General features: G+C 36.4%; 2 protein-coding genes across 5 annotated transcripts; both read right to left on the bottom strand.

The window, feature by feature from the left end:
• Positions 1 to 785: 785 nt before the first annotated feature.
• LOC18444270 (uncharacterized) lies at positions 786 to 7,654 on the bottom strand. 4 transcript variants are annotated; one of them, XR_016059316.1, is made up of 8 exons: positions 7,046 to 7,324; positions 5,578 to 5,974; positions 5,343 to 5,480; positions 5,063 to 5,219; positions 4,762 to 4,873; positions 1,746 to 1,896; positions 1,411 to 1,590; positions 786 to 1,333 (listed from the first exon to the last, which is right to left on the bottom strand). XR_016059316.1 is itself a non-coding variant. In XM_020673640.2 (8 exons), exons 3-8 carry the CDS (start codon positions 5,948 to 5,950, stop codon positions 1,157 to 1,159), a joined length of 1,176 nt encoding a protein of 391 aa, XP_020529299.1. In that variant the 5' UTR covers positions 5,951 to 5,974; positions 7,010 to 7,265; positions 7,351 to 7,654; the 3' UTR covers positions 786 to 1,156. The 4 variants fall into 4 exon arrangements, 3 of the variants coding, with proteins under 3 accessions (XP_020529299.1, XP_011627101.1, XP_020529298.1); XM_020673640.2 differs by lacking the exon at positions 4,762 to 4,873 and adding an exon at positions 7,351 to 7,654 and having other exon boundaries at positions 7,010 to 7,265; XM_011628799.3 differs by lacking the exon at positions 4,762 to 4,873 and adding an exon at positions 7,351 to 7,654 and having other exon boundaries at positions 7,046 to 7,265.
• Positions 7,655 to 11,883: 4,229 nt separating this feature from the next.
• RIN1 (P-loop containing nucleoside triphosphate hydrolases superfamily protein) lies at positions 11,884 to 21,596 on the bottom strand. The gene is made up of 12 exons (XM_006854443.4): positions 21,495 to 21,596; positions 21,142 to 21,330; positions 19,544 to 19,675; positions 19,111 to 19,260; positions 18,766 to 18,921; positions 15,340 to 15,474; positions 15,109 to 15,174; positions 14,792 to 14,898; positions 14,284 to 14,383; positions 14,074 to 14,165; positions 12,703 to 12,772; positions 11,884 to 12,304 (listed from the first exon to the last, which is right to left on the bottom strand). Exons 1-12 carry the CDS (start codon positions 21,576 to 21,578, stop codon positions 12,215 to 12,217), a joined length of 1,371 nt encoding a protein of 456 aa, XP_006854505.2. The 5' UTR covers positions 21,579 to 21,596; the 3' UTR covers positions 11,884 to 12,214.
• Between the last annotated feature and the right edge of the window lie 1,436 nt (positions 21,597 to 23,032).

Raw genomic sequence — 23,032 nt, 5'->3', positions numbered from 1 at the left:
GCTACGATGTTATGAATGTAAATTCCATGCTGATATAGTCATATAGCATCCCAGTGTAAAAAAAAAAGTTTTTTATAATTATTACAAACATCTTGGGCACATTATGACGGAGTGTTGAGACCATCCTCAACGAGCTAATCGGTCATCTAATACAAGGAAAACATGTTTTAATTCACATACTAAATATGTATATATACAACTAGAGACAACTTGCACAACAAGTTAACTTTTTACAACAAAATAGAATACAATAAGTAAAAGGAAATTGTTTCATGCGGGTTGGACCGCATAGCTACAATACGCGGTCCAATTAAAAACAAGTGTAACTAACGGTCCAAATATTTTTTTAATATAATTATTATTCTTAGTTTTTAATTATTTTATTTTTATTTTTCATATTCACGATCTCCATGTTAGGGATTACGCATCTTCTACCATTCAGATCAATTTATTTTTAAAAAATATATTATTTGCTAACCCCGCATTTCTACAATATGCGGGCTGGCCGCATAGAAACCGTATCCTAAGTAACATATATATAAAACAGCACACTATATGTAATATGATACACAAAGTAATTACAAGGTCTGCACCGGTCTCTAGACGTGTGTGGGGGAAATTCTCATCTGTTATAGATAAGGATCTTGCCTTTCATTCTTTGGAAATGGCATGAGTTTTTGGAATGCCATTTCGTATTTTCCAAGTTATTTCTCTCATCACCATGGGAATTCAATACGCAAACAATCAAATACACCTAAGGGGCTGTTTGGATCAATAGAAAAGGATACCTGAAAAAATCTATTTATTTCTTGATAAAAGTATTTATATAATCATATCAGAAGAACTTTTATTTCGAATACATATACAGCTCAATGCAAATACAGAAATATACAAATATAAAAGAGAGAAGCTCCTTTTACAACTGTACCAAGACAGAAAATTAAGAGCTAAGAGACAGAGAGAGAGAGAGATTTGAAATTGCAGTTCCCAACTCCCTGTGAATATATGAATGAAGAGAGAGATTTGAAATGCAGCTCTTCACTCACTATACATATATGCATGGAGGGAGAGAGAGAGATTTGAAATTTTTGCTCCTCCTCCTTTTGCATCTATGCAGAGAGAGAGATAGCAACTTTCTACTCCTCCCATAGATGTATCACAGGTGGTGCAACGACCACTGCAAAACAAGTTCATCGATGATAACTCCACAAGCAATAAAGCCAACCCCAGGGAGAATAATCTTCATTCTTGATTCTTCTTCGTCAACATCCATCATCTTCCATGCCATGGCAGGTGGTAGGATTCCAAATAGCATCTCCAGGCAGAATCCTCCCTGTTACCAAAAACACCATTTTTTGAAGGATATCCAATGGCAAAACATTATTCTCTCTCTCACTCGCACTCACTTACTGCAATATCAGTTGCAGAAAAGAAGGCATCTGCAATCGTGTTGGAGATGAACAGAGGAGGAACAACTGCCAAAAGCATCACCAAGAAGCGAAACCTCCCTTTTCCCTCATAACTCTCTGTCAAAGAGAGATCTTTCACGTCCCCAGTTTCCGAAGGAAGAGTAAAGTTTTGACAGGCCTGCTGATGCACAATTTAATCTGTAAACTTATTTGAAGACGTATATAAAAGTGAAGAACAAAACGAACTTAATATCCGTGTTGGACCAATAATCAGTGTTGGGAAAGTAGGCAGTGGGCGGAGAGAGAGAAAGAGAGAGAGAGAGAGAGAGAACTAACTGGATGCATCTGAGAGACAGATTTCAGAGCAGTGTTGTTAAGTTGCTCCAAGAGGAACCCAAAGAAGCCCAAGAGAGTCCCAATTAAGGATGTCCCAATAGCTAAGAGAGAGAAAACTTCAACCATCAGTGACACACCATGCCCATTTATCCTATAATCAGAACACAAAAACAAGTTAATTTTCAGTATAAAATAGAAAATTTGAACCAATACAGCAATAAATAAAGCCCTTGGTCTCAAGAAACCAGATTCAATAAACTAAAATGATTGAATTCTCATCCAGGTTCTATAATTTAGTTCTTATACTAAGTCCCAACCCCAAAGTTCAAGAGAAATTTCTATGCACAATGTTTTGTGATGCTAACTCAATGAGAGAGAGAGCTGATGCTCTTTTGCTATTAAATGTTGTGTATGGTAATTTCCATTGCTTTTCTAGTTTGCTTCTGGTAAAGAGATAGAGAGAGGGACAGAGCTATTGTTTTTTCTACTTCAGATAGATAGAGAGAGGGAGAGAGCTACTGATGCTTTCCAGCATTGGTAGCACAGCAAACACCAGGATACTGGTAGCGGCAGGAAAGAAAGCCGCAAGGATGGAGTGTTGTAAAAATCGGTACCATCCAGGTCTCGTAGCCCGCAATTTTGCCTGGTTCCCACCAGTTCTCAAGGATATATCTTATTTTGTATTAAAAATTTTCACTGATCTTTTTAATCTCAAATCACCCTGGAGAACCGGCTAGTCACCTCAGCTGCTCCAAGCAACTCGAGACCGGCAGGTGACCGGTTTGACCCACCGGTCTAGAACACTGCAATGATGGAGATACACAGGAAAACACTTAGGAACTATATGACATTCATAATCAAAGCACCCAACAACTGATTATTATTTTTTTGAGAATATTCACTTATATTGCATAAATATAGAAGTTATATCTATGGGGTGCCCCTAAACTGGGCCCAAAACCCTTTTAAAAGGGACCAAAATTCTGTACAGCTTAAAAAAAAGGGAAGGAGGGGGAAAAGACAGGAAGATTAGGGAGCAAAATTTTGTCGGGCTCCCTCCTTTTTATTTGCAAATAAAATTCTGTACAGCTTAAATGCAATGCGAATATGAGTTTTATTTGCATTGTGAAAGAGGGAAAACTCATTCTCATTATCATTCTTAAACATGGGTTGTTTGGCTTCCCTATAGGCACGAGTTCACGAGACTCTCAAGCCCCACCAATATGAGAAATTTCATCGATTATGTGATCCAATTGCCATGGGTATGAAGTAGCTTTGGAGGTCCAATCGATGGTTTTTTTGGAGTCACTTTCCCCGATTAATGCGGAACTCCACCAAGGATTGAACTCGCGAAGGCCCTTCAAAAGTGCAAGGGCCTCAGCAAGAATTGAGTCAACCAGACCAATGAGAAGGGAAACGAATAAAAGCATGGAGCTGTCATGAGTTCTAAAAAGGCCTCCAATCCCTGAGGGCCTGGGGTTGCCAAGATAGCAACTATCAAAATTGAGCTTGATTGAGCCAGGTTCCGGCAATCTCCAAAGTGAAGACTGTGCAATTCTAGGCAAGGGACCACAAGGATTCCCAATTACTGAAGAGGTCGAAGTGGGTATAATCTTTGAAGATGCTGTGGTTTCTGGCCCAGAACAAGACATGATTTTTAACCGTAGCGACCAAAGATGCAACTCTGGAATACTCGTCCCTGAAAATTTGATTGTTCTTTCTATCCATAACACTCAAATTATTGCAACCATTGATGCTTTCCAAAGAAAGGCACCTGATTTAGGCCAGGGAGTGTTAGGTATGCCTGGAAGAGATCTGGAACAGATCTAGGTGTGCCCATGGCCAATGGAAGAAAAGAAGCATACGAGTCCAAAGAGCTCTGGCCAGATTATAGTGGAGGAATATGTGTGCATTGGACTCCTCAGCCTCCAAGCACATTACACATCTATTCGGGCCAGGCAGGCCCCTCGTCTGCAACTAATACACAGTTAGCACTCTCTCGTGGAGAGCAATCCAGCAGAACACCTGGATCCTCGGGGGAATGAGAGAGAACCAAGCTTTGGACGCAATTGAAGAGGGTGAGGCAGAATAAAAAAGTGCATCAGAAAGCACCCAACAAGTGAGTGCAACCTAACAATGTGCTACCACTACCTAAAAACCACTAAATGGATTCAAGGGCCGGAGATTCATGGACAAAATTGGTTCCCAAACAAGAGAGAAGAGATCCAAACAGGAATCTTTCATTTTTCAAAAATCATAAATGTTGAGAATCCAAATATTTCATTTTCCCTCCTCCCCAAATGCGTCCTAAAAGGAAACTTGGAGAAAAACGAGTGGTATGATGAAAGAAGAAAAGAAAGAGCGAGAAAAGGAAGGGAGACAAGCAGAAATATTCACTGACAAGTTGGAATGATGCAATTTAGGATAAAGAGAGAATGCTGCAAATAGGTATCTTCATGAGGTATAAGCTGTAAATGCCCATGTAAATGAGGAAATTTCAGTGAAATCTCACGAAACAGTGTCTGAGACATCATGTATAATCTTTTGTACTCACACTCCAACTGAACCATAAACCACATAGTTTATTTTCATGGGCCTATTGTATATCTTTTTCGCATATTCGTGGGCATATTCGTGGGCCTATTGTATATCTTTTTCACATATAATACATGTTGAGTTCTGGTACAAAACCCTGCTATCTTAGTGAGAAAAAAAAAGTAGATGGTTTCACCATTGATTCATCTGTACATCATAACTTTCACAATGCCCTCATCGTGTGTGTATGTGTGTGTGTGTGAAAAAAAACTTTAAATGCATTGCATATGCAATAGCATCATATGCCCAACCGCCCAAATTAGAATGGAAGAACATGAACAGCCACAGTTGCGTGTAGGTCATTGAATTTTGATTTTATTTTACAATTTCTGACATTAAATTTTGAGGCTATGTGAACCTCTCTGAGGCACACCTAGAAAATTATAAAAAAATAATTTGAAAAATAAATTGAACAAAGTACCTCTGAAAGTTTTAGGGGCATGTTGGTCAATTTGCTTTGTTTGAATTTTTTTTTTTTTGTTGGTGCACCTGATTTAGAAGAGCGGATATCCCAAATTTCTTGTGCAACAAATCTGTAAAAAAATAAAATAAAATTCAAATACAAAAAGTAATCATGATCATCTATCTGCTTCACTTCTAATCTGAGCCATTGGGCATGCACTATATATACGCATGCCAGCATTTAAAATCATTTTACTACATATGTATGTATGTATGTATGAATGAAGAGAGAGGGAAAGAAGAGGGGAGGGGGGGTTTACCTCAAGAGCAAGTCCAAAGGATCAGAACCAGCTACATCAGAGGGAAGCCCGAGTGCAATTGCATCCCATAGGAGAAGAACAAGCAAGGGTACAAAGCTTCCAAGTATGAGAGAAGTCCTTATCCTAGAGATATCCCAATCGAAGTAAGCACACACCACTGTAACAAAACAAACATAATATAAATTGTATTCTCATCCACCCTTGGGCATGCACACTTCTCTCCTATGATAACAGAACAATCAAGTAACAATACTCGTGACAAGTTTCACCTAATCTTTACCTGGAGTGAGATCAAGGAAAGAGAGAGCAAATATGATCACAGGTATCGCCTGTGGAATTTTCCCCCAGTCCCCATTTCCACTTACTCCAGTCCAGCCTCCAAACGACGCCACCGATACTTCAATCAATATCAGTAGACCTAGAAATGGTAGATATATAAATAGAGAGATGTATACAGAAAGAGAGAGAGATTTCACTCGTATGATATGATGACTCAATGAGATAATATCATATACCTATCATGATGGCAGTGAGCCATTGGTTTGCTTGGTCAGTGAGTTTGGTGCCACCAACTGCAATAAGGAGAGAGAAAATGGCCATGAAAATTATGCCTGAAACTGAAGAGGGGAGGTTGGTTAAGCGAGAGAGAAGTTCCCCAGATTTAGCAGCAAAAGCAACCAAGGCAGCATATGCGAAGAACACGTAATTTGCAGATGCAAAGACCCCTCCAAATTTCCCAAGAGTTTCTTCGGCCATGGTTTGGAAGGAGATCATTTCTAAGCCAGGATTTGATTGAAGCACCATTCCTCTCTTCTTCTTGAAAAGATAGACATTGACTTCAACTAGTATGAGTGCTTCAAGGAGGAGGAAACCCCAACACAATATCATGGTTACAGCAGATGGAATGAAACCCTGTGCGCACAAATCATGAGCCTATTTTTCAAGATTTGGATGTTTATAGAGAGAGAGGAGCATGTGTTTAGTGTGCCTATCAAAAAAGAAATAAAAACCAGACAACTCTCTAGTTTGATCACGCAGGAAACATGCTTAAGTTTTCTTGACATGAGTACCTGGGCATCAGACTACTCTCTGGTTGAGAGAGAGAGAGAGACCATACACATGAAATAAAAGAGTGATGAACAAAGTCATGCAAAACCATATATCTATTTCAGATCACTTCTTTTAGTTAACAAGACAGTAGAAACTCTTAAATCTAAAAGCAAGAAAATCATGTGTCAAATTTCCTTCTACCGTTTTTGGGCAGAGGATGTTCTTCCTCTGCAACTGTCTTCAGACATACGACTAACCAGTAAAATTTCAACAAAATCCCAATTTGTGCCTAAAATCCAAGCTATAGAGATAGAGAGAGGGGCAGGGACAGAGAGACAACTAATAACAAATTGGAAAAGAAGGCTTGTAAATTCAGGTAGGCAACACAAAATATCTTCAAATATTTGTGCTTGAATTGCCTCAAAACTCGAAATTATAAAGTCTGTTTTCGAAATCAGAGAAAAGAGATGTATTAAATTAGTTCAATCAGTTAGAAATATTATTTTAGTTTACGCAATGCTTTTCACAACAATTAAATCTAGGATACCGGTTCTGCAAAATTACAGCTAATCTTACTAAATCAAGCTAAAACTATGTGTGCGTGTGGGTGTGGGTGTGGGTGTGGGTGTGGGTGTGTGTGTGTGTGTGTGTGTGTGAGAGAGAGAGAGAGAGAGAGAGAGAGAGAGAGAGTGGCAAATTCAACAAGGTAAACCCAAATGCTCTTCAAGTATTTGTGCCATCTGAAACACAAACTCTTTGGTTTTCAAAACTAAGAAAACAAACTGAAAATTTTCTTTTTTGCATTAGTTTCTACTTTGGGAGCCCCTATTCATAGCAATTAGTTCTGAAAAACCCCACCTTAGCCAACTAAATTAAAAATATAACTGAGAGAGACACCTCTGCAAAAAACAAAATTCAAAGAGAGAGAGATACAGCGGTGGCGGTCTTCGCGGGTACAGCAAGAATCCCGGACCCAATAGTGGATCCAACAATGAGAGAGACAGCTCCAATTATGGTACCCTCCTTCTCTGAACTCAAATTCGTCTCTCCTTTAACTTCATCCTTAACTCTTACTCCCAATCTTTTGATCCTGCTATTCACTCTACTGATCTCTACTAGCTTGCACGCTCCACCTATGCTCTTATAGTATGTACTGAACGAACGCGAAAAAAGCAAAAAAAATCAGCAAATGTTGTTGTAGACTACTTGAAAATGTGAGAGAAATTGTAGAATGTCACCATTTGATGCTAGGAAATTTTGATTCAAATCCAAGTTCAAGTTTCCTGGGCTTGCTGAGACGCACTGAGAAGCATGTGAGTGACTTGGTGCTTCTTTTATGGATATAGTAAGAATATTGGGGATGGTGTAAATATTGAAGTTCCATGAGAGAGAGAGAGAGAGATGAAGTATCGGCGCAGACGAGGACCACTAGCAACAGAGAGAGCTCAATGAAGAAAGTGTTAAGCTGAGTGCTTATTTCCACACACACAGTAACAAGCAACAGAGAGAGAGAGAGAGAGAGCACAACAAACAACAGAGGGAGTTCAATGAAGCGAATTGGGTATTACTGTGGAGAGAGAGAGAGAGATATATAAACAAGCAACAGAGGGAGTTCAATGAAGAGAAATGGCTATTTCTATATGAAGACAGAGAGAGCAACGAGCAACGGAGAGGGCTCAGTGAAGAGATTTGGCTATTTCCAAGCTGACAAATGATTGGCCAAGTTATTGCCAGGAGATTGTGTCCTCATTAAATTATTGGCACTTTATGGGTGTCAAAAAATTGGCAACACAATCTTCTCTCATCGTCCGTCGTTCGATGCTTTGATGGACGGTCCATAACAGGCCAATGGTTAAAGGCAAGGCCATCGCTTTTAGATGCAAAGACATCGTAGCCCTCTATTATATTAAGGATCCTAGTTTAAGGTGTGGTATTTTTTCTCTAATTTTCTTCTCCATGGTGTAACAATAATAATTTTTTTTTTTTTTGGGTAAGTGGGGAAAAGCCCCTACCCTACCTCATTAGAGTTGAGCCTAGGATGTAGCTTTGCAATTCATCAAGCACTAACTAATTAAACCTGGGCTCTTTTCTTAATATTATAATTTTATATAGGAATAATGAGAAAGATAGCAAGGTACTTATAATAAACGAGTAAGACACTTCTCTAAATTTTACCTCAAGATGTGGTTGCGATATAGAAAACTCTACAATGACTAAAAAATTCATGTTCAACCTAATTATGAAACTTAAAATTATGAAGAGATGCAGATCAAGTAAATCTATAAATACTTCAAAATCTTAAACATATATAATATAAATAACTTGTTTTAAGATGCACTATTCTTAAAACTTAAAATTTCTTTTTTTTCTTTTTTTTACATCTGTATATCTTGAAGTCATGATAATTACTACCAAAGGTTCTACTAGATATTTGAAGTGTACTTTCTCTACTAGATATTTGAAATGTACCTTACTTTTTTTTTTTATTTGAAATGTACCTTATCTACTAGATATTCGAAGTGTACCTTACTTTTTTTTTTTTTGGTAAGTTAAAAGTGGTAAGTCATGGGGATTTGAACTCTTTTTTTTTTAAGAGAATGGAGTCGGAGACGTCACATGGGGTTCGGCAATACTACCGTCAAGATCCAACCACTCACAAGTGCACCCTACTTCGAATGATACGAAGCGTCTTATATTGACAAAACCTGTAGAACTGGGTACGGATCCATCTAGATCGGCCAGATCCCGATATTTTCTTACTATGTAAGCGATGATTTGTGATTTATTAAAATTTTTATTAATAAATTTCTTTGATCATTGAATAGTTAGTTAATCTGCTACAAGTAATTGCATACGTACAACGCATGGAATTCAACTAGTGTATGAATATACAAGCAACACTTGGCATTTTTTACCACAAGTTGTGGTTGTGAATTTAATTGTAAAATTTAACCCTAACTGTAAAAAATTAAAATTATGAAAAGATACATAGATCGAACAAATCTATAACCACTTCAAAATCGTAAAAATAGATTGTATAGATAATTTGTTTCAAGATGCACTATTTTGAGGACTTGAAATAGGTCGTGATAATTAATTGGAAAGTTCTACTAGATTTTTGAAGTACACCTTAGTAAGTTTGACATCTTAAATTGTAGAATTCAGGTGCACATTTACAATCCTTAAAAAACGTTAGTTTTGATGTTAGGAAAATGTATGTGATCATCTCGCCATTGAGATGTATAGATATGAAGAAAAAAACAAAGAGATTTTAAATATTAAAAATAGTACGTCTTGTAACACATTATCTGGACCGATCATTTTTTAAGATTTTCATACATTTATATATTTACTTGATTTGAACTATTTTTGGAGTAAACACTTAAAAATTTTCAACACCAAAATTACATCTCATAAGAGCGTTTGGAAGTTCATGGTACTTCGATTGTTTACACCCAAAAATAAAATATTATTAAATGGGTCAAAAGATTCAAGGAGTGTCACACTTTTTTAATTTTTACTTTCACCCTTATACGTTTTATTTTTTTTAAAAAAATCCATCTTCATAAATATTGCCCTCATGATTTAAAAGAAAAAAAAAATCTATCTTCATAAATATCCCAATTACCCTTGTTTAATAATATAATTTTTAAATACCTAAATTAGTAGGTGAACAAACAAGAAGACCCATCGGATCAAGCACTCCCATCATTTGATTGGGCCTCGAGGATCAATAACAAAAAGCCATGCTCCCAACACAAGCGATTTAAAGTTTTTTTTTTATATATATATAAAATATCTCAATACACTTTAATGGATATATCAATTTTCAAGTACTCAAGTACTTGAAAAATAAATTTTTTAATTTTTTAAAAAATCTATCTTTCCAACCTCCCAAACCCATTGGATCTTATTTTATAATATTTTTTTATCCCAAACAATTTTTAAAATGACACCAATAAATCTTTCACCCTTGCTCTTGCATACTCTCTCCCCTGCCCCAACCCCTCTCTCTCTCTATCCTCTCCCCCCAATTCTTCTCTCCTTTCAAAGCATCTCTCCACACCCCCAAACTTTCTCTCTCCTATCGACCCAAAACCCTCTCTCCTTTCATAGCATTAGCTGAGAATTGAAGTGGAAATTGTTTGGCTCCTTCAAGCTGATACTCATGAGGCGAGAAATGAAGTCCTCAAGGCTGCTCTGGTGAAATCGTTTGCTCCATTTGAAATAAGCGTTCTAATGAAACCAATAATTCCATGAAGCTCCGACTCTGTTCTCAAAAACCAGATTGAATCCAAAGCAATACACATAGCATCGTTCAGCCTTGGCATATCAGCCACAGGGATCAAACTCTCTGCAAATTCCCAGTTACGAAAGCTTACTGCCGTTTGAAACTTCCTTTCAAGCTCTATCCTTTCATTTTTACTCATCCTCAGGTCATTAGAGCTCTTATTCACAACATGCATCTCTGAATTTTTACTACAAACTCTCTTAAATTTATCTCATTGCCTTGCCTTGCTACCCATCTTAGAGTTCTCTCTCAAACCCCCCTAAATTTGTTGAAGCAATTAGCCTCGCTACCCATCTCAGATTTCTCCCTACAAACCCCTCTAAATTTGTCAGAACTATTATGGCTATATCGGCATCAGAATTCTCACCACAAACGCCTCTAAATATGTCAGAATTCTTATCAATGGAATCATCCCAGAATTTTCTTCACAAACATCACTAAATCTATCATAAGTGTTTACACCGCTGCTACATTCCCCTTTGAAACCCTTGTCACACCTTTGCCCACATGACCCAAACCAGAGTTCTCGACACTCAAGTCAATTGACTCCACCCACATCTTCTTAGTGCATGAACCCATCTTCCATTGGTTCACTCTTCAATTTGTAAGTAAGTCTTCATTCATAAAAATGAAGATTTGGGTTCTCTCTTCAACCCTCTACAACCCCTTCACTCCTGTTGTTGTTGATACCCACATCAGATCTAATGCTCTAAAAGGAGAGAGGGTTTGGGGGAGAAAGGAGAGAGGGGGGTTGGGTACAAGCGACAGAGACAGAGAGGGGGTTTGGGGGAGAGGAAAGAGGGGTTAAAGCGGGGGGATAGGGGGAGAGAGATGGATTTAGAACGAGAGGAGAGAGGTTGGGGGAGTGGCGAGAGAGTTGGACCAGGAGAGAGGGTATGTGACGGATTAAGGCGAAAGAATTTAACGTTATTTCTGATATTGTTTGGGACGAAAATGTGTTATAAAATAAGGTTAAATGGGTTTTGAAAAACTTATGTAGCTGGATTGTTTTCAAATATGTAGGTCGACTGGTAAATAGTGCTCCAAATTAAGGTGTAGTGAGATATTTGCCCCCCCTTTTTTTTTTATGCATTTTGAGAAGGTATAAAATGAAGCTAAAAAGCAAAAGATGAATTTATATAAGGCTAGGCTTTATGAAAACCAAATAAGCCCTGACCAAAAATCCCCTAATGAAAATGCCTTTCAGCACCAAAAATCTCCATAACGGCCCTAAAATCACTTTGCAACATCGACAATAAAATTTGAAACTCAAAAAATATACCAATCTTACGAATCTTTGAAAACTTATTTGAAAACTTATTTTTTAGGGAGATACGAATGATCTAAGATAATTTGCTAAAATATTTTTTTTTTAGAGCTTTGTAGGGCGAAATGGACTGTCTAGATAATTTATTAAAATATATATATTTTTTAGAGCTTGAAATCCTAATTTACTTTCACAACCATCAAGTCACAATCATTGATGTAAAGGTTTTTTGATTGAAGTTTCCAACTGTGCCTAAAACACATCAGAATCACCACTACAAAAGCCTGTGAAGATCACAGCAGCTCATTACCGCGCAAGTAATGACATCAAACACACCATAACCCCCTGAAACAATAATCATGATGTAACGCACAAATGCCACTCCACAATCGCCTCGAGTAAACTGAAATAGCACTCACATCTCCAAAACCAATTGGAATTTGCAATCCCCATCAGTTTTTGAGTGAAGCCTCAAGTGATTTGATGACTGCCTCGGCCTTCAGAAAACCAACATAGTTACATGGAGCAAGGCCAAGGTCTCTTATTATGAGACATATCTATCTTGCTGCTCTTGAAGAAGCCTAGCCGAAGATTTTGCATCCAAGTATAATGAGCTCACTTCCTCAATGTCCGCCTTCATACGTCAAGGAAAGCGTACAACAGTCAGTGATTCAGTACATGAGTAATAAAAGCCATGATGAATTAAGTATACAGAGCCGTAAAAATTCCTCTCCCATTTTTGCCTCATTAATGTTAATCTTCCCTTTGTATGAGAATAATTACGGTCATTTAGTTTTTTTTTATTCACACATTCACTTTAATTGATAAGTGGGATTTGAACCACCATTCTATCCTATTTTGTCCATTTGTTCTCAAGTTTCTCACTCGCAACTGCGTAACTCCTTATTCTTTTCCAAAAAAAAGCAGTTTACGCTAAAACAAACACAAAACAGGGGCAATGATTATCAAATCTCAGAAACTGAAGTGATACAAATTCTAGTAACGCTTTCACAAAGGCAGTCCTAGGTTCACCTTGCAAATGTTATCTCGACCATTCATACGGGCCACAATGCTAGCAGGGGATAACAGCTGTACAGCATGCCTGCAAATACAGAGGGTAAATAGTATCAATGTTTCCTAATGTTTGGATTAAAAAAGTGTACATATTATAAAATATTCATATTATTATTTAAAAAATAATAATCAAATAGAATTTATGATTTATAAACTTTCCCCCGGTTTGTTTTTGCAGAACAAAAATTTCCAAAAATAAGACACGCAACTACCACAGAACTAACCCCCTGGAGCCCTACTTAATAACCAATTTTAATGTATTGGAACCCTCTTAGTTTACATTAGCATGTCTACTTCATTTAACTTTAAAAATGAAAAAATGTCTAGATCATTTTACTCTGTATGCCAAAAGTGTGAATGACTCAACTGTACCAGAAATCTCGTCATGAAACCTAAAACCCTAAACCCCAAACCCCAGAGTATTCAATGAGATCAATCCTTTCTTCCTTGAGAATGAGAAGGATTGATATACTCAATAATTCATGCTAGAGACTACCCCATCACAGTAAAGGAAAGGAACCATAAAGAGCTCAAAATACTGGAAACCCAAGTAGCATTAGCACAATGTCCATTTGATATCCATTGAAATCATGGTTTCCAGCTTGTCAAATACTAATATGGGGCTCCCATGACTCATGTCTGAGGATGAATGCCTAGAAAGCACCCCATAAGAACCAATCTTGGGTAGAACAGGAGGTAAACTGCCTAGATGAAAAATGAAAGTGCTGTCATTCAGAGGGGACCAATCAAAAAGCTATCCCATCTACCATTCTCCCCTATTCCTATCAAGGCTAGCATGATGAAGTTTAAATAGATCCATATAGCTTAGATGAACCAATCTATGTTTTTTTTTATATGAGGGGGAGAAGGGGTGGAGAGCCTTCAAGAAGACTCGGGTCTTTTACCTTATCGATCAGAGGATTGGTTTGGTGAATTGGGAGGACGGGCACAAACCAAGGAGGAGGTAGGGTGTTTTGCCAAGAAAAAAAGGTTAGCCATTTTATGCTGACCAGATGGCATGGCACTTGTTTACACAAAGAACTCTGGAAGAACCAAAGAATATCATCATGGAGAAACATTTAAGGATGGTGAAGCAAGTGGAGGACATGAAACATGAAGAAAAGGTAGGTTTTTGAGCCTTTGGATGGCCCCTGATCATTGGCTGGTGATATTGGAATTGGACTATAGCCTACTGTCCCTTCAAGCAATCTAACAAAACAGCAACTGATAATACATGTCTAAAGTGGAAAAACATGACAAACAACTGGGGAAGTTAGAAACCCAGAGGATGCAGTTGAGAGAGGAGAGGGAGGTGAAGCAGAATCAAACCTCAATGATGCCTGTTGTCCTATTTCCCCAAGGTATGCAAGACTTTCTTCATCGATAAGCAGTTCCTCGACCTGGGCACGTATAGCCAGTATCTATTCACACCACAAAAGAATAATCAATATAATCATGAGCAGCATAATGCAAAGTATATATGATACAAAAGTAAAAGCCATATTTATATTAACAAAATCATGAAATAGGGAAAAAAACCTGTATCATTTCTGCAGGGCCATAAGGTTCAGTTCGGATGATCACCAGTCTGTCTAATAAATCTACAGGAATGCCGTGCGGACTACTTATATCAGTTCCCCTGCAATATATCCAACAATCACAGTAAACACAAAGATACCTCAAAACAATAAATTATTGCAAAGACGAGTCACCGACATAAGGGGAAGTATATTAGAACAAGGAATGTGTAACAATAAGTGCCCATTGAAATGATGGATGGTGACAAGAGTCGCATCCACCCAAATATGAAATGACCCCAATAGTAGGTTGCGCTTGAGCTCCATCACTGTCCATTATTTCAGTTTATAATGCAAAGACCCAATATTTTTCTCCATGGTCCATTGAATTGAGCTCTAGCATCCCCAGAAATAATGCGGTACAAATATATAGAAGGAACAGCTTCACGAACAAGTAGCATCAGAGGACCAAATAATCCAATGGAAATATCTTTGATAAAGAACACCAAGCAAGAAATAAGTCAGCATACCGCACATTGCATATTCCCCGATTTGTTGCAAAGATGACAATGGGTGACAACGCACTCTCTAAAGCACGATTAAGGTACGAGAAGCATTCTATATCCAGCATGTGGACCTACAAATAAGTTTTGAGCAACCATATAAATAAATGACACTCAATGAAATCAAGTGCATTTGATGTTTTTTTGTGAAATATAACATATTATATGTTCGTACAGCTGCAAAATGTATACTTGCAGAATTGCATAAAACATACAAAGATTTGTTTTTGTGTTGTGTGTGCGTGTGCAACTGTATGCAAGCAGGTGCTACAGATAAATAGTACCTCATCAATAAATAGCACCCCAGGCACAAGCTCTGCTACTCCTTCATCAATATACCTGTTAACCACCTGTCACATAACAATATCACTAGTTATATTAATAAGAAGTGCAACAACACTTCATACATGCATTACTGCAGTTTACTAAAAATTGTGTATATATAAAAAATAAAAATAAAAATAAATAAATTAACACAAAAGTATTATATACATCCACGTAGAATAATGCAAAACCTTGTTTATTTCCTGCCGCAGCTTGTCAGTTATTTCAGTCTTCCTGGGTTTCATCATCTGACCCATCAGAGAGAGAATATCTTGCCCTCCTTGTGGACGAGCATTTGCAGCATCCAGATCATGTAATGTAACATCCTGGTATTAAAACAAACTCAGAAAGATCATAACCCTATCAAGACAGAATGTCAAAAAATGTCAAAACAAACAAATAATACCATCATTTATTAAAAAAAAGTTAAAGAAAAAACACTGCTATCAACTAGAAAGAAAATAAGTCCACCAAAATTCAAATCAGTATTAGGCACAGAAGAACAAAAAAAGGACAAGAAAAACTGAGTCTCAGATGAATGAAATTGTAGATAAAATATTTCTGTTCACAGAAGAACACAAAAGGACCTATCCAGAAAAGCAGGAGCTATTTCAAAATAGAGAATGCTATATTCCTCATTTTTTTGTTGCTTCCAAATCCTTTCAAGGTGTGCTTCGTTCCTTACAGTATGGTGCCACACCCATGTAATGCTATGATGCATTTAAAATTCTTAGGATGCAATTCAATTGGTATGATATAATGATCATTTCAGTTGTTCACATGTGACAATGTTAAACGAACGGTTCAAATGCCTGTATGGAATGGCTCACAACACCATGGCATGCCTTGACTGCATGTGAATAAAAAATTTACAGGAATAAGATACTACATAACAAATAAAAAATTAGAGTAAAACCAAACAAGAGTGTAAAAATGGGCAAAAAATGAGGACACCCTGATAATGAAAGAGAATTTATGCAATTATCTGTGGATTTATGATCACCAGATGCCTGAGATAAGAATTTCCAACATTGTGTCACAATCGTCAGCAAATAGATATTCACACTAAGTTCCTCTTTTTTTGGGAAACGTACAATCTAGCCCTTTCTAATTTTCAGAAATAAAAGTAGTCCTAAATTTTTCTAAAATTTATGTTCAAATCCCAGTTTAGGGGGATCTTTTTATTTCCCATTTTACCCCCAGTTCAGGCATTAAATGTTCAAACCAAGGTCTTTTTACTTTTTGAGTCAAAAAGAGATTCAGACATTGGATGTCTGAATCCATTCCTTTTTGTCTTTGTGCCGGTTCACACATCCAATGTCTGAACTGCTCTTTTAGGCTAAAAACAAAAAGAAAGCGTTTCCGTTTCCGACATTGATGTCTGAACCCAAACACTTGTCTTTTATTTTTTAGTTTAGAGCGGTTTGGACATTGGATGTCCGGATTGGCACAAAGACCAAAAAAATGGATCCGGACATCAAATTTCCAAGCCACTTTTTGTATCAAAAAAAAAAACCAGTTCGGACATTGAATGTCTAAAGAGGGGCTAAAAAAGTCCCAAAAAAGTGGGACTTGAACATAAAATAAAATTATTCCAAAAATTAAATCGGACAAGAATGTAAATTTCCCTTTTAAAAAAAACCTTGTTTTGCCTTATAGATCTTATTAAATCGTGTAAAGTATCTTTGAGGATATCTAGTGCAGTATTATAGGACGAATGTGTATAAAGCCCTTTGTATTAAAGACTTTCATGCCAGAGAAGCTCTAATAGTTCTTACAAAAAAGTCGTACACAGTGGAGGGCATGCACCCCAAGTTGAGCACCCTTGAGTTTGATATACTTCCCCGAGATAATCATAGTAAACAAACATCTTTCCAAGTATTTGAAAAGTCTCTCTCTCTCTCTCTCTCTCTCTCTCTCTCTCTCTCTCTCTCTCTATATCTATCTATCTATCTATCTATCTATATATATATATATCTATATATATATATATATATATATATATATATATATAGATATATATATATATATATATATATATATAATGAATAGTAGTTTAGATTATGCTCCCAACCATCAAATCTTGATTGGATCGTTGAAAATACATGTTACTATTTGAATTTTAATCATCTTTCTTTTCTTTTTTTATAAATCAGACTAAACTGAGATTTTAGGCATATATACTTGACACCATCACACAGAATATAAATATATAAAAAAAAATATTTTAAAAACTTAAAATGACCAAAGAACCCATGACATATTCCCAAGGGTAGTCTAGTCATTTCAAGTGTTGGGAAATATGTGCGCCCAAAATTTCATTCTGATCCAGTTTGTAGAAAAATGTTAAAATTCAAATAGTAACATACATTTTCAGCCATTCAATCAAGATCTGATGGTTGAGATCATAAGCCAAAGTACTACTCATTTTTTGTCACAACCTATTGGTAGTTTTTTTCTTGTGTGTATGTGTGCGTGGGAAACACTTAGGCACCTATGGGTTAACACTATACAAGTTCCTCAACCCCTCAAGTTTGGAATTAAGTGCATTTTTTTTAGGGTCATTTTTTGGGGATGGACTAAAAAGACACTAGATGAACAATTTCAAAAAATAAAAATAAAAATTGATTTGGACCATATATAACCGTAGTAGGTCTAGTATGCACCAAAACAGATGGCTGACAATACATCGTATTTACTCTATTCGAAAAACTATTTTTCAGGTTCTTTTTCTCAATTCATTTTCATGAGGACATTCAATGGAGTCAAGAGGATGTACGCGCAAAAAATGACCCTAAAAAAGACCCTAAAACAATGGGGCCTAGGCGAGCTTGTACGGGGTTCGCTTATAGGCTAACATAATCCTTTTTACTTTTTCTGATATACATATTTACAGATAGACACACACTCACAGACACGCACGTGTGCACACGCACACACACACACACATATATATACATACATTCTTAAACACTTCTCTAAGTATTAGAAAGAGAACATGTTGGTTGGAATGTGATTCGATAAGTTTGTTGTGGAGGGAAGCACTCCTGAACCTGGTGGGGATAGGGGACCTAGTCTTCTAGATTAGATGGGTTTTTCTTTGAAATTTATCACAGGTGTTGGACTGTTGGGCACTAATCAAAGAACGACATGTCAGAAATTCTTTTATCCTTTTACACTTAAAGAATTGATTGAGAAAGCAATCGAGGAGAAACGTGGGCTATCCATCTTTGACATAAAACAGTGAGACGTTATATGAGATGGAAGTAAGGGCTACAGTAGCTGTAGGTTAGGAGGTCTGGGTGGTTTGAGGCATGTTGACCATTCACAGGACAAACATAAGCTTTCAGAGAGTGGTTAAGTTTTAGCATAGATAAAAATCAGAAAGCAGATTAAATTTAAACCCCAAAATTACCTATTAAAAGGGATTTACTTAAAAGTTCAGCTAATGACTAAAGGACATGATCACTTAAAGGAACTAAAATTGTGAGACTAAAATTCATACTCTATATACCATTTAAAATTAACAAGTAGCATCCAGAGAAAAACAGAAAAATCTGTAGAAACAATAAACAAGCTGAAAATGCTTTTATGCACAAGTTGATGAAAGTACATACCTGAACTATCTCCTTCTTCTTGTGGACTTCACCTTTTGGCAAGGGAACATACTCTTCTGCTTCAAGATCAAACTCTGTAGCAAAAGCATCACTGCGTCCCACTCTCTTTACAGCTCCACTGTTTGCCTCTATATAGATAACATCACCAACAGCAACCTGCAACTCACCATTAGTTCTAGCATTGGATAAATTCTAAGATCAAAGAATGAAAACTAAGAGTGACATTTGTACAATTCAAAAACAAAAAGACTCAAAAATACTATTCAAATAATCAAATTGATAAAAATGCTCAGATGAAAAAGAATTAAATTACTTGCAAGCATAAAAACTTTCTAGATCGGCTACCTTCTCCTTGATCAAAGCATCATATATAGTTGGATCCAACTTCAATTGTTTGGTTCCTTTGACAGTTTTGAGCCCAATAATGACATGACTTATGCTCTTACCATATCCTCCAGAGATACTATCAGTCTCCTCTGGGGAGAGTTCTGTCACCTAAAGAATATCCGAGTGGTATTATAAACTAAAGAAAGACTCAAATGGATACAAAAAAGAAGAAGAAACCAAACTCGTAAGAAGAAGCCATCAAAAAAATTAAGCACTGTAAAACCATACAAATTTATCAACCAATGTAATGCCGAACGAGAATCAACCAACTTGAGGCATGAAAAACTCAATCAAATATTTCTCGTACAACAACAATTAACATAAAATGCACAGCCTTATAACTATAAAGATTGACAAAACCTTAGTCGAAGGAATGCCATGAAATACTTGCCTCTCCTTCATAGACTTCTTTGTTTTCCTTGATACGCAGGCCAATTGCTCTACGAAAGTTTTCCATGAGCACCTCTGTCTTCTTAACTTCAGATGAGTACACTTCTGATCCCACCATTGGACAAAATGGAACCTGCAAATACAGAAGTTAGAACAACTTTACAACAAAAGAAATTCATGAATTCATTAAAAAAAACTTATAAAACATAAAAGGTGGCTTGTTTTCTAATATATCATCAATTCGGAATGGTCAATTGCAGCATAGCTAAGAAGACCCTTTGAACCCTATGCTACATAATCTATAGTTAAAATATTATAGATAGGCATTCTCATTACTATATAGACGAAAAAAACAGAAAATATATATATTACAAATTAAATAATCAGAGAAATGGAAGCCCACTAAGCAAAACCAACTAACCAAGGGGAAATCCTCAATAATGCTGATGCAACAAAAACACTCTTACAAGCAAAAGTGACAATTTCATCATAACCCATAAAGGGTCATAAAAGCAAAATTTATTTTACTTTATTTCTTTATAAACCACATCAACTATACATACAATTAGCAAAAAATTCATCATAACCCATAGTGCTATACAAGCAATAACTGAATTCCTTTTTTTCTTAACGACCATATCTGTATACATGAAAATAGTGAATATTTCATCACAACCCAGAAAAGTATTACAAGCAAAAATTGAAAATTCATAGCCAACGACAACTATACAGGAGAATAATGCAACTTACCCCTAGACCCACAAAAAACTGTGTAATTCTTCAATCCATAAAATATAAAAGCCATTTTCAATATGAAAATTTTAAACCTTGCTTCCAAGATCTTGAGAAATCCCCAGAGCTGGAGCATTCTTGCCAATACCAAGAGCACCAACAAGAATAAGAGCTTGACAATAACGCTAGACCAGCAAAACCGTTCTTAAAAGTAAATAGTGAAAATACCCCACAACCAATATTTCCTATACAGGCAAATATTGAGAAGCTCATCATAAACCATAAAGGCTATACAAATATCAAATATCTAAAAAATGAGTATGTACAAGCAAACACTTCCACCACTGAACCACAACAAATACAAGCAAACCATGAACACTTCATAAAAACCCAGACATAAAAACTAACAAAAAGTGGAATTTATAACATAAACCCAACCCAAAAGCAACAATACTGGGTACAGGCCTTCCAAATTTCCAATACATGAAAAAAAAAATCATGATTCACTGTGAAAAACTTGACAGATATACGACCAAAAAGTGAAATGTTTAGCATAACTCCAACCCTAAAGCAATAAGCCTGAGTGTAGTCCTCGTAGTACTTGAAAAAAAAAAGCCATGGTTCACTGTGAAAAACTTGACAGATATACGAGCAAAAATTAAATGTTTTAAGATGATCCCAACCCAAAAGCAAAAAAATTGTATGCAGTCCTCGTGATAAAAACTCATGATTTGCTGGTAAAAACTTGACAGATATATGAGCAAAAAGTGAAATTTCTAACATGACCCCAATCCTAAAGGAACAAAATGGAGTGAAATCCTTGTAAAACTTGAAAAAGAGCCACTATTCATTATGAAAAAACTTAACCTTGCTTCCAAGCTCTTGAGAAATCCCAAGAGCCAGAGCAGTCTTCCCTGTACCAGGAGCACCAGCAAGAAGAAGAGCTCTACCCGCCATCTTCTTCTGTCGAATCATGTCAACCACGAGTCCCGCAGCTTCTCTGGCCCCTGCTTGCCCCACAAAACCAGCAGACATGGCTATTGCCCTTCCACTCGCCTGAAAGAAGAGAGAGAGAAACACAGTGAAACAAAACTGATAACAGAAAGAGACAAACCTGCATTTCCAACATGCATGCCAACTTAGCATCTCTCTCCCTCTAAAAACCCTAAACTGGACAATGAAGCACCATGAAAGACTGGCAAAAGGGGGATCGTGGTTACGTCCAGGCCGAGGCCTTTGATATGGGTATGAGTCGCGATTCTCTGCTTCTTCGTGGTGGACTGGACCTCCTCGATCTTCATCATCCCTCTTTTCTTGCTCTCTCTCTCTCTAAAAACTCCTCTCTCTACAAAAACCCCCTCTCGCTCAAACTCTCTCGCTCGAGAACGAATTTTGCTCTCTCCCGCCAAAGGCTTTAGGGTATGAAACACGCGCAGGTAGGGAAGGTCGGCGAGCTCCTTTCTTTCTCCAGGAATTGGGAGAGAGAAATAAAAATGACGAAAATACTAAATACTTTTTCTCTCTAGAAAATACTAAATACCTGTCGTTGTTAGTTGTCCATTTTTTTCACTTTATAATTTTTTTAAAAAAAAGTACATTAATATATATTTTTAAATTTTAATTATTATAAAAATATTACATATTTTCCATTATTACTGTTATGGTTTTTTTTGCCCAATCCATAGCAAAAAAATTTAAAAATATGTTTTTACTCTTTTTTAGTTTTCTTAAAACCTAAATTTTTGAAATTTTTATTTTTCAAAAACCAAAAATAAGTTAATTTTGATTATAAAAAAACACAAATGGGATCCAAACTCTTTTATAATATTAAGGTGATCTCTATATTGGATATGAACTGATCTGACGGTCACAACGTTATTTCGTATTTTAATTTTAATTTTTTTCTATATATCCAAATAAATTAAAATTTCGGGTGCCCATTCTGCTCATCAATACGCACCTAACAAAAATATTTTAAAAATAATTCGTAAAAAATAAATTGATCACATTACATTCGAAACGTTTTAGGGGCATTTCGATCAATTTATTTCTTGCAAATTATTTATTTGATATTTTTATTAGGTTATCCTAATTTTGAAAAATACACGTCTAAAATTTTAAATTATCTATATTCATATAAATGAAATTAAAATTCAAATACAAAATGAGGTCGTCACCGTTGAATCGGTTCAATTTCAATCTTGACCGTTGGGCTCCTATGAACACATACTTTGTCTTTTTTCTCACTCAAATATTGTTATTATTTTTGACAAGTGCAAAGAACTGTATTAATTATGGAACGTACATTAGTACATAATGGCTACACAGACCATATAACAAAGCGATGAGCAGTACTCTGACAAATATCTACCGATTAAAGCAAATATTTCCTTAAACACCCCATTTTTAGTTGATGAATCTGCCCTATCATTAGCTTCCCTAAAAACATGATGAAAAGAAACCACTTGACTCAAACAAATATCTACCAAATGTAGCAAATATTTCCTTAAACACCAAAGAGGTCCCTTTACTTGAGCACCAGCTCCCTCCACCATCCATCCTACGCTAGCACAACAATCCTTAAAAAACTTAATGCCATGTAGAGTCGTTAACAACTTAGCACAAATCGTTGTAGCAATGTCATAGATACCCGAAAGGAGAAAATCTCCTAACTCCTTGAGTCCCTTCCTATTCCACCAAAAGTGGTTAGCCCTGGGTAACCCGTAGAACTCTCATCAAAATTAAGCTTAACGCAACC

Source organism: Amborella trichopoda, chromosome 7 (assembly GCF_054954075.1).
Source record: "Amborella trichopoda isolate Santa Cruz 75 chromosome 7, AtrichopodaSantaCruz75HAP2 v2.0, whole genome shotgun sequence".
NCBI classification, from domain to species: domain Eukaryota; kingdom Viridiplantae; phylum Streptophyta; class Magnoliopsida; order Amborellales; family Amborellaceae; genus Amborella; species Amborella trichopoda.
Note: the sequence above shows the minus strand (reverse complement) of the source record. Positions and strands in the feature narration are given on the sequence as shown.

Excerpts from the sequence above, each read along its gene's own strand:
- RIN1 (XM_006854443.4), bottom strand. The coding sequence starts at position 21,578 with ATGATGAAGATCGAGGAGGTCCAGTCCACCACGAAGAAGCAGAGAATC. Across the intron at positions 19,261-19,543 it reads AAGAAGTCTATGAAGGAGAG|GTGACAGAACTCTCCCCAGA; the intron begins GCAAGTATTTCA and ends GATATTCTTTAG. Across the intron at positions 15,475-18,765 it reads AGAAGAAGGAGATAGTTCAG|GATGTTACATTACATGATCT; the intron begins GTATGTACTTTC and ends TTTTAATACCAG.
- LOC18444270 (XM_011628799.3), bottom strand. The coding sequence starts at position 7,496 with ATGGAACTTCAATATTTACACCATCCCCAATATTCTTACTATATCCAT. Across the intron at positions 5,975-7,045 it reads CCGCGAAGACCGCCACCGCT|GGTTTCATTCCATCTGCTGT; the intron begins GTATCTCTCTCT and ends TTGTGCGCACAG. Across the intron at positions 5,220-5,342 it reads TTTCCTTGATCTCACTCCAG|TGGTGTGTGCTTACTTCGAT; the intron begins GTAAAGATTAGG and ends GTTTTGTTACAG.